The sequence below is a fragment of the Gadus morhua genome, chromosome 17, assembly GCF_902167405.1.
Source record: "Gadus morhua chromosome 17, gadMor3.0, whole genome shotgun sequence".
NCBI classification, from domain to species: domain Eukaryota; kingdom Metazoa; phylum Chordata; class Actinopteri; order Gadiformes; family Gadidae; genus Gadus; species Gadus morhua.
This window is the reverse complement of record NC_044064.1, coordinates 16,242,979-16,254,748: the sequence shown is the minus strand read 5'-3', so window position 1 is coordinate 16,254,748 and position 11,770 is coordinate 16,242,979. Positions and strand designations below refer to the sequence as shown.

At 43.9% G+C, this 11,770-nt stretch overlaps 1 protein-coding gene across 6 annotated transcripts; it reads right to left on the bottom strand.

Annotated features, from left to right (window-relative positions):
- Positions 1-575: 575 nt before the first annotated feature.
- Positions 576-11,475, bottom strand: LOC115529319 (uncharacterized). 6 transcript variants are annotated; one of them, XM_030337947.1, is made up of 8 exons: positions 11,287-11,475; positions 10,298-10,594; positions 9,613-9,888; positions 7,403-7,471; positions 3,710-3,811; positions 3,376-3,488; positions 2,108-2,188; positions 576-1,699 (listed from the first exon to the last, which is right to left on the bottom strand). In XM_030337947.1, the coding sequence occupies exons 2-8, from the start codon at positions 10,344-10,346 to the stop codon at positions 1,667-1,669; spliced, it is 723 nt and encodes a 240-aa protein (XP_030193807.1). In that variant the 5' UTR covers positions 10,347-10,594; positions 11,287-11,475; the 3' UTR covers positions 576-1,666. The 6 variants fall into 6 exon arrangements, with proteins under 6 accessions (XP_030193807.1, XP_030193805.1, XP_030193809.1 ...); XM_030337945.1 differs by having other exon boundaries at positions 577-1,738; XM_030337949.1 differs by having other exon boundaries at positions 580-1,699; positions 3,433-3,488.
- Between the last annotated feature and the right edge of the window lie 295 nt (positions 11,476-11,770).

Genomic DNA, 11,770 nt, shown 5'->3' with positions numbered 1-11,770 from the left:
AGAGCAAGAAAATGTATTTCACCTCTATTATCAACGAGTTCGCTGAACAGAAGGCACGGAGAGTTAACTTCTGAACGGGTAAGAGCAGTTATTATTTTATTATTGATTATGGCCGCTGTGCGTGGGGGTGGGGTGGGGGCCCAGCGCGATCTTGCCCCGAGGCCTACCACAACTATGCTGGACACTCTGGCCCTCTGAATCATGTTGGCCCATGCCATATGCCGTCTATCGGCTGGCATAACTGGAGGATGACACTGGAGAAGCGGGAAACCGTCAGCCATCTTGCGGCTTCCTCCGGGCCGTAAGCCTCCCTGCCAGCCGACAAGGAGACCAGGGCAAAGGAGAGCAGGGCGAGTATCAGCCCACCCCTCCACGTTAGTGAAGTCAGTGAAGGCCTTCACTGACTTCACTAGTCAGTGAAGGCCTGAGCCTTCACGTCTCTGGTCCTTCCACATCAATCTGAAGTTGCAGTTCAATCTAGACTTCAGAGAGTCAAAGGGAGGATGAGCGGCGGTATGCGGCGCCATATATACACAGTACCGTGGGAAATTTGGGCGGTACCCACGTTGATTGGTGCATGCTTGAAATTTTCAGTGCGCGCAAGCACGCACACGGGACAAGCCCATAAGGAGAAGCTTAGACGGCGTGGCCTACATGAAATAGAACTGTGTGCGCCTCCGGACGATATTATGAATCTCACACATCAATCTGAAGTAGACTGAACCGCGACATGGAGGAGAAAGGGGTTGTTGCCACCACCACCTCCGTAGCGCATCTAATTTGCCTTCGGGTGGGGGTCGGGCCAGCACCCGAATACAAATAGAAATCTTTCCTAGACGACAACAATCGCGGGCAACAATCCCTTTCTCCTCCATGTCGCGGTTCAGTCTAATTCAGATTGATGAGGAAGAACCAGAGACGTTGGAGAACCCGATGCAGTCGTTTTGAGATATTATGAATAAACAACGTCTCTGGTCCTTCCACATCAATCTGAAGTTGCAGCTCAATCTAGACTTCAGAGAGTCAAAGCCAACGTTTCTTCCCCCAATTCCTTCCCCACTATGGCTGAGAATCAATACACGGTTCTTATTTTGCAAACCCACAACCGCCCGTACTGGCAAATTACATTCCGCACCCAACCAGACCCGCTATAAATTGATACTGACGCCTCAACAGCACCCGAAGGCAAATTAGACACATTAGATAGAACGCCGTGGAATTACTCTCTGGTGTGGTGCTGGTGCCGAGATTGCTGTGCAAAAAAAGCACATAATCCACTGTGGACGGTTTAGGTTGACTCCTCTGCTCCTGAATAACATCTCCAGCACCGCAGAAGTCTCGCTCACAATCGCTAAATATATGACCCACTTTCAATACAGATTCATGTCTCCACCAGTGAAATTCTCCTTGAAGCATTTAGGCAATTTAAGCCTGTTTGTCAGCAGGTATATTTGACAGTTTGAATACTCACAAATGTTATTTGTGGGTGATGTTTCCCAAATGCTAATCTTATCAACAATCTATGTATAGAGAATAGTTATAAAAGACAAATCTGTTTAATAAAAAGTACACACAGATGACCCACAAACAAATCTTCAAGCATTTGGTTTTAGGATACTGCAATCGCATTTGGCTTTGTATATTAGGACGTCTGCTGCACCAGGGACTACCTTGAGCCAGCAGCAGCTCTGGGGGTCATCTGTTAGGAGGGAGGGTCCATAAGGCGTCTTTGCTGAACCTTGTCATAGTATACATAATATGATAAATTGGTAAATTAAATGGATGACTCAATGCAATTTCTGAATTTCAATCCTTAGTATATATGCATTGTCCTGCAAGAAAATGTGCCTTATTTTATATATTTTGTAGTAGCTTTTTTTTTATAAATATGCATTTCTTCCTGTGTACTCCCTGGACATGTGTACCACTTTGCACGCTTTGCCTTTTCTCAAGACTGGATTCTCCACGAGTGGTGACTAATTCAAATTACATTAGCATCAGTCCTTTAAGAAACCTTGAAAGTATTACATGACTTTACAATCCATTTCGCTACAGTGATCGCTATCACAAGGACCTTTTTCTCAAGAGGAAAAGTGTGTTTTCTCACCTCTTGCTGTGGGGGCCTAGCTTCTACATTTTGGACCAGTTCATAGAGTGGTCCCGGGCTCAGCTCATCCTGTGACGCAGCCTTGAAATCATACACAAACGGTCACACACATTAGAGAAACGTAATTTTGTCAAAACAACCCTTAATGTCCGCAGACAATAGGCCCCATGCAGTGGTGTAGTCTATTTTATTGTAGTGGGTATACTGTGATGATTCCCTCCCAGCCTCCTACAAACCCGTCCCACCGGTACGTGTACGTGTGTGGCGCTTATGGGGTGTCGCACCACACTCACCAACGCAGGGGTCTACAACCCGCTGATTTAAGAGTATAACGATTATCAACAATCATGGAAAGCTGAGTAGGTTTATCAGTTTTAATAACAGTATGAACAAATAGAACACAAAAATGAAAAGTTGTCCTTTGTATGTCTATAGTAGCAATAGCACATGCTAAACAAGGACAAAATCTACTCAAAATAATTTAATGAACTGTTTACAACCATGGCTAACCAGTGCATGAGAAGGAGATGACAGGAGACTAATGTTTCACTCTTTCAATTGCTCTAATTTGAGCTCTTACTGTTGTTATCTAACATACCATACAGTAATTGAATTGTGTAAAAGTGTGAAATTACTGCACCTTAAAAATGACCATGAATTAGCTATACTCTCATTTGCATAGTGATTAACATTATGAATTTCAATTGTGTATACCAACTGTATGTTGGCTGACATTTACCTAACTTTTTTTCCCTCCACTCTAACCAAGGATGCCTGTTTTTAAATTCCCTAGCCTGACACCCAGTCTGAAAGGCTGGCCAGGGGTTCTCATCTAAAAGTAACAAGGAGATATAAAGTGGGATTAAAACATTGTCTTCTGTTGACTACTTATTATGTGGTTTGCACATTAATATGGGAGGACTGGACACACACGCACGCACGCACGCACGCACGCACACACACACACACGCGCGAGAAGGAGGGGCTCGGCCCGCCAACTAACGTGCAGAGATGCAGGGGCAGCTTCGCGCTTCGTAACAGAGACAGGGCAGAGCGCGAGCGCGCAGGGGGAATTTTATGAATGGTGAATGTAGGAGATAACTTCACCTGCTTAAAGTATTTTATTGCAGTTATACCCAACCGGTATTTGCGAAAAATAAACGCAGAAGTGAAAGATCTGTCACAAGACGATTGATACGTATCAGTGCACATTTTTAAGTGGGTATACGCAAATCCTGGTGCGTTCCTAGTGGGTATACGGCATATACCTGCGTATCACGTAGACTACACCACTGGCCCCATGTATCTGAACAAATCTGCCACACCTCTTTCCTTTCAACATTTTCAATGCAGCTGTACACGGTGTCCATAGCTTCTGGTGCTGCAGAATAGAGAACAACATTTTAATTAGTTTGGACATACATGGTTAGTGGCAAGTCTAAAATACAAGCACTTATTGAATTAAATATGCCTTAAAATCATTGTTTACATAGAAATATCCCTAAAATCTGTCAAATTAAAGTAGTACATAAAGTAACCAAAAATAACTTTATGTTCCCGTTTATTTTTTTCCCTTCCAATATTCCGGTTACCATGTCCCACCTGCTTTTCTCCGCCTCAAACAGACCAAAACCAGTATCAGGACCAGTACTCCCAGCACAGTTGAGATGTAGATCCAGATCTTTGGAATTGGAGTGCTCGGATCTGTGGGGCCAACATACTGTATTTATGAGAAAACAGGTTATTTATCACCAGCCCCGATTATCCCCCATCTCTCGTCACTAAAAGTAAGAAAAGATGAATTGTTCTACAGTTGTAATTAGGTTCCTATTTCATTTTTAGCTCTTAAATACAGCCCTAGGTCTTACCTCGGTGACCTCATAGCTGGTGGGATAACTAGCCGTCAAATAACTTGAGTGTCTTATTGTAATATTCACTGATATTACTGATACAAATGTGTAACAAAGTTCAGTTCTGTTGAGAGTGGATAAATGTATGAATGCATGTGGCTGTATTTGTCCAGGAGGAGCCAAATATGGCATGGAGTCACGTTTGACTGATGACCCCTTTTATAAGTGAGATGTTCCCTTCCTCTCCCCTTGGTACCTGACTCTCACGGAGAGCAGCATGTTGTGCACTGCTCAACATGTTGTGCAATAAAGATACGCCCTCTGCCAAGAACTCTTCTCAGTGAAGTCTGCTACCGCCCACGGAGCCAAAATGTTCTTTGACGAAGGTAAAGATGTCATGGTGGCGCCGGATGGCAAAAGGGTTGATATTTATGTAAGGGGGCGTACTACTTGCAAACCGAGTGTGATGTAGATGATCTGTGTCTTGTCAGCTATGATTAGGTAAAGACAACACTTGAGCTGGTGAATACAGATCTAAATGGTCCAGTAAAAAATGAGTCCATAGGTGGTTTCAAGTACATGCAGTCTTTCACAGATGTGTGTACGGGGGCAGTGTTTATTTACTTCCTGACGCAAAAAGTGATGCAGTTCAGGCCACTGAGAAGTATTTGGCAGATGTAGCGCCTTATGGCACTGTGAAATGCATTAGATCAGATAACGGGGCCGAGTTCACTAACGGAGAGTTTCAGACACTACTGAGAAAGAATAAAGTCAGACAAGAGACATCCTGTTCTTACTCCCCGCACCAGAACGGGACAGCTGAAAGGGAAGGGCGCACTCTTTCGAGATGGCCAGATGTTCGCTTATCAACAGTGACCTACCTAAGAGTCTTTGGCACTACGCCATCCCAGGAAGTAACTTTTGCTTTAACAAGCACACAGGCACTACCCCATATACATTACAGCCCATCTAGTTTACTACCCCGGTAAAGGAAAAGTTCAGAATCACACCCTGGTAAAGTTTGTCACCAAGACAACCTGTGGAAACGAGACTCAGACAAAAGAGCTAGGACTGGACCCAAAAGTAGATTGTAACGAGAGGCTGGAGACTCCAAAGCCTAGTGTACTGAGCATAGATGTACCGATTGACAGTGGGAGATGTCACACCAGCGAGCGTAAACCCCTGGGGTATCTGAGAGATTATACTCTGATGACAGTACACAGCTTAATGTCGATTATTGCTACCGAGCAGTCTGTGGAGGACCTCTGACCTTTCAAGAGGCCATGACATCAACTGAGTCAGGAAAGCGGAAGAAAGCGATTGACAAGGAGATGAAGTCCCTGGAGGACAACCACACCTTTACCCTGACTAAGTTACCAGAAGGCAGGAAGAGAGTGGGAGGTATAGAAACCTATGTGTATAAGAAAAATTTTGATTATGAGGACAACCAGGGGATAATTGCGCTTGTTAGGAACCCTGTGTGTAGACAAAGGTGTAAGCATGCGGGCATTAAATATCACTTCATTAGGTCTACCATAAGGGAAGATAAGATGTCACTTGTTAAATGTCCCACAGACAACATGATTGCTGATGTTATGACAAAGCCCGCCTGCAGACTTAAAGGCCCACTATGCAACTTTTTTTGCCAAAATTACATTAATTATGCTGGTTGAGAGTTATTCTGATGGTTCTGCAACCATTTATGGGTCGTTTGGTGGGTGTGTCATTGCCCCATGTCACCCCTCCAAGGACAAAGCGCATATGCAACTTGCTCTGTTCGGACCGACACAATCCGGATGTGACGCAGCGGAAGTATCCATCGCGCCTCGAAAATGTAGTCAGATTGTAGTTTCGAAAATGCTTTACGGCACAGACACACACCCAAACATGGCACCGGCTAGATATAAACAGCCAGTTGCGAGGCAATTGTTGCATTCATCATGGATCAATCGACTGATAAGGGACCCAAGAGGCGACTGTCGGTGGAACAAAAGAAGAATGGACCAGAAAAGAGATCAGACACGAGTGAAAGGGGAACTATGCAACTTTTTTGGCTTGATTTACCTTAATATAACAGGCTAAGAGTCATTGCGATGGTTCTATTATACATTTTTGTTCGATTGTTCGTTGTTTCGACTCCCCCTTGCGCATCTTGGCAGAGAAAAGGATTATGTTTCTGCCGGCGACCCGCCGCCCTCTCTCGCGGGAGTCTCGGGTCTCGCGAAGTAACGAATTGCTTTACGGCACAGACCCCCAAACACGGAACCGGCTCGATATAAACACAAGTAACTAAGGGATTGTTACATTCATCATAGATCAGCCGACTAAAAAGAGACAGAGAAACCCAATGTCGGAGGAACAGAAGAAGAGAAAAAGGGAGACTGACCGACAGAGAGGCCAGACACGAGTAAACGTTGGGCAAGCTTTTCAGGAATAGCGTGAACTGAAAGAAAAAGAAGACTGCAAATCAGACGCCGACTCGGCCGTGTTGCTTTTGAAATTGAAAGTACCCTTGGGTGGGCCTTTGTCTTCGTGGTATTCTTGATGTTGATAGTCTCTGTACAAATGTGTTTGGTCAACCATTTTGTTGTGAGCCCTGTAAAAATTGTTTTCTCGACCGTTTTGTTGTGAGCCCTGTATGTTTCTAGCTTGCTTGGTTGCAACCATATAAACACCTTTGTTTCCATGGGTGTTTTGCTGTTTGTCTGTCTCGTCCCCCAGATACAGACTGAATCCCCGAATCCAGGTTCTTGTTTATTTAGATTATTATGTTGGCCAAACCACTTACACTGATTGTTCTGTTCAACCTAAGATACAACTATTATAATCTAGGATATAAATTCTCCCCGTCAACTATAAAAAAGGATGGATTTATGTTTATTGCAATACAAATACACCCTTTTAAAATGTATAACCTTGCCTACACTTTATGAACATCTACTTCGGACATGGCTCCACGCATTCGCCGGCTTCTTTGAAAACAAATGCACATGGCTCGCACAGCGAAGAAATGCCCGAAGTTGCATAATGGGCCTTTAAAGTCAACAGCGAGCGAGTGTCAAGTCTTCTGTCCAAAACCGGAAGCGTTTATCCGATTTTATACCGTAATTTAGTACGTTCATTTATGTAAACACATTGCGTATCGCCCATTCATTTATGTAAACACATTACGTAACGCCAAATTTTTATTTTCCGATTACCGGTGTGCTGGTGGATGTTTCTGTGCGTGGATGTCTGCAGCGGAAGTTCGTGTGGGTGGATGTCTGCAGCTGAAGTTCGTGTGGGTGGATGTCTGCAGCCAGACTCTCTTGTGGTCCCCTTGGTACCTGACTCTCACGGAGGGCAGCATGTTGTGCACAGTTTTTCAAATAAACGGATGAACGATCGTTTCATTCCATAGAATTATTATTCCGCTGTGAAAGGTAGGCAGAAGAAATTAGCCTACCTGTTAACGAGTTCAATTCCGGTTTTATTCTATTTTTTCCTTTTTCTTCAATGTGAAAGTATTCAAATCCTATTTGGACAGGATACATCACGTTTTAATAATACTTGGACACCTTTCATTTTTTAAATAATAATTAGTCATTAATAATACAAATTATTATAAACTGCAAATATTCACTTTGCTGAATGCCTTTTTTTTGAAAGAATCAGTAATTGTGCTGTTGAATTGTATAGTGTCAATTTCTAAACCAGATTTGGACTAATGTATGTTACAGTTAGTCAATTCATTATTTATTTTCAAACCATTTTAAAGGTGCCATGACATGCTATTTTATGGATGCTTTAATATTGGTATAAGTGGGCCACTAACACAGTATTCAAAGACGTTCCCGAAATTCAGCCGTGGTGCAGATGCATTACATCCACTCCGAGCCACTCGCACATTGAGCTTCCCCCAAATGCGCTGTTTTGGTGCCTGTAGCTATAATCCAAATGAGGAGGAGCGAGGCGGGTCAAGGAGGATGGTGGGGGTGTGGCCCTGAGCAGCTTGCAGCCATGGTACCATGCGCTCTGTTTACAGTGGATGTACCGCAATGGCGTGGCGCTCACAGCCTTTAGCCGTGTTCTGTAAATATTCTAGAACAAACAGGAGTGCTGGAGCTCTATATCAAAATAATATCATATAGCCTACATAGATATCTATAACATATAATATATATTATCACGGCCAAAAGCTGTGTGAGCCAATATTATGAATCTCCAACGACCACGCTGGTTTCTCTGACGTTCCTGGTTCTTCCACGTCCACATCAATGTGAAGTAGACTGAACCGCGACAAAGAGGAGAAAGGGATTGTTGCCGGGCAGCTCTTGGGCACCTCCGCCTCCTGCAGCGCCAAGGCGGTGGTCCCTCGGCAGCGGGAAGAGGGGCTCAAGCGGGAGACATTCGCCGCCAACGATCCCTTTCTCCTCCATGTCGTGGTTCATGTTCTTGAGGGAGTCAAACCCAAAGTTCCTTTCCCCCAATTCATTCTCAACCATGGCTGAGATAACCCCCACTACGAGTCTCGTTGTAGAAATACCAGAGACGAGAGTCCGACGTGTTATGCGCCATAACACCAAAAGCAGAACGGTTATCCAAATAACAAGGAAGTGTACAACACTTGCGTTACAGTCCTGGAGCTTTATATCTAAATAATATCATATAATACATAGATATCTATATCATATAAATAATACATATTACCACGGCCAAAAGCTGTGTGCGCCTCCAGACGATATTATGAATCACAAACGACTTTGTCAGGTTCTACGATGTCTCTGGTTCTTCCACTTTCACATCAATCTGAAGTAGACCGAACCGCGCGCGGCTGCCTGCTGCCAGGCGGTGGTGCTTCGCGGCAACCGGCGGCATGTCGCAGTTCATGTCCTTCAGGGGGTCAAAGCCAAAGTTCCTTTCCCCCAATTCCTTCTCCACCATGGCTGAGATAACCCCCACTACAGTCTCGTTTCGGAAATACAAGAGACGTCAAAGAACTGACAAGAAACACTTGCGTTACAGTGTGTGTATTCACACACACACACACACAGACACAGACACAGGCACACACACACAAACACACGTGGCGCTCGCACGGTCGTGTCTCATTGGCGGGCCAAGTCTCTGGGCGGGCCAGGCAGAGTAAGGGGAGGAGCTTACTGCAGTGTGACGACATAGGAAACCACATTCCAAATAAGTGCGCTTGAGCCTCCGTTTTTTTCAAAGGCGAGCAGAACACCTAGTGCTCGTTTTACACCGAACGCAAGTTTTAGCCACTGGGGGACCATAGGCAGGCTAGGGGATCTCATATTTATGTTAGAAAACCTCATAAAGTGAGATTTCCATGCCATGGCATCTTTAACAATGTAACAATAATTTTATTTTCCTTTGCCTTATTTGAAGACACCAAAACAATATATTTTCTAGACGCGTTGTAAATTGTTGTAAACCACACTATCCATCCAGAATCTTTCCAAAATGCTTGGTATAAGAATGTTCCCATTTATTCTATCTGGACCTCTACTCTTGACTGCATCATCTACTTCTACATGTGACCGCTCAGGTGGATAGGTTCACAGGTCCAGCTCACTGATTGGTTGCACTCAACTCTAAAGTAACACTAACAGTAATTCCAAAACAGAATACTACCGATAATATCGACTCCACACGTACCTCCAGCCTGCGTGCTGTTGCGGCACTCCACCTGTATCGATGCAGATTTCTCACTGACGGGATTGGAAGCGGTGCACTTGCCAGTGTCCTCGCCCTCTGTGGTGAAGTATCTGAATGTAGCACCCGTGTGGGTTTCATTCCCGATGGTCCAGGTGTAGTTGACGCTGTTTCCGCTTTCGGAATGCAAGGCGGTGCACTTAAGCCAAATTGCACATTCGTTGGCAACTGAATCCCAAGAGGAATTTATTTTCCGTGCGTTGATTTCAGTTATGGCCTCTGTTAAATAGGGAGACATTCGAGACTCGGTAAATTAATGGGTTAAAGCTGGTTAATAGAAATCAAGGAATAAATACTTGGATATGTAACATGGTTAACTTGTGACCTCATTCCCTGTTCCATAGTGAATACTATATAGTGCACTATTAATGCAACCCGTGAAGTGGAACTCACACACTTATCACACAATCTATTGCTGGTTTGACGTTTTTCCTCCATTTTGAGGTGCCTTGAAAGATTTGGTAAAGTAAAGTCCTAAATAAACTTAAATATACCATAACCTAGGCTGATGAGCCATGGTGACTCCCCCGCCATTTCCTCTTCCAGCGATTCTTCTCCATTTGTTTAGTCATTTTATATCACAATGCATAACTTTCTTATAAATCTGCCCCACTGGTTTGTACTTTACCATAGACTCTCAGGTTGAAGAAGACGGTAGGAAGTTGGTTATTTTCCATTGATGAGAAAAATCCAAATGTCTCAGAGTCTTGCTGAGTTACACCAGAGAGGATTTAATTATAAGTTGTGTGGCTCGTGACAATTCTTTCTTTGAATCGGGACTGTTTGACTTGGAGATCTTGAACAATTTTTTCCCCTTCGTATTTCCAATATGATTCGGTGATCCCTGCTGTTGAGCATGATGGAATCTCCACCTTGTCTCCAACTTTCACATCGATTCGCTTCGGACATGTTGGACTATTGGCACCTAAGACAACAAAGCAAAGCAGAAAATGAGCAAGCCTTCACTGTCCACCGTTATGAGAGGGCTGACACTAGGGTTCATGGCTGTGTTCACATTACAAGCCTAAATGCATAACGCTGCCTAGTTTTCAACTGTTCACATTGCATTTTACATGGAGAATATATGTGTCCCATCTAAAACCATATAGGAAAGTTTTCTCAATATGATGAGAAAACTAGGCCTATTTGCTGTTAACACTCGGCTATATAGGAAAATATAACCGATGTGGGCAACTTGCAGACTGCAATATGAACGTGCCCTTAGTTCTTCAAAAGCCTGCAAACACATCAAGTTTCACATCACATGAAATTAACATTTATAAGGGTTGTTTTTAACGGCCAGAGGGAAAGAATCGTAATTGCCTTGCAATAGTTGTAATATGTAACCTGCGATACAGAGGGTCACATCTGTCTGCCTTTGGCAGGTATTCATTTCGGACCCTGGACGCACACTGTGATCCACACGGCAAGGGTAACACCCCCTCGGACCTCGCGCCCTTGTCAGTAACAACCCCTTACATCCGTCACGTTTTAAAAACACAGTTCATTCACAGAATTTGCTGACCTTAAAATACAGTACAATACAAAACTATAGTGCACCGTTTTGTAAAAGACACCTAAGATCAATAAGATTGAAGTTGAGGAAAGAAGACGTACCACAGAGCCAGACGCTGAGCAGGAGTGTGATGAGGCAGGGGACGGGGGCCATGGGGAGGTGTTCACCATGAGCCGTCTGTGGGGCTGAGTAGAGTGCGCTGCTATTGCAGTGCACCAAGCACCCAGCCACACACATGTATTCAGCCCACAAGAGGAAGAGAGAGATGACCAAGGGAGACAGGAAGTTAGAGAGAGCGAGAGACTAATCAGCAACACGCACACAAATGGTGGCTGCAAGGTTAATGCACAACATTAGCATTGAGAACTTTTACAACTAAACTTTTTGAATGTATATTTATATGAACTACTGTTATAGCGTAAGAATATACCAAGGTTCAATTGCACAATCCCTGCATAACCGGAAACCCTTCTTCCCTATACTTTTTTATCTGATGGATTTCTCTGTCACCGTTTGGGCCGTTTAACAAAGTCATTTATTAATTGAGACTTTACTAGTCTCCATTTAAAATAATTAACTTGTAAA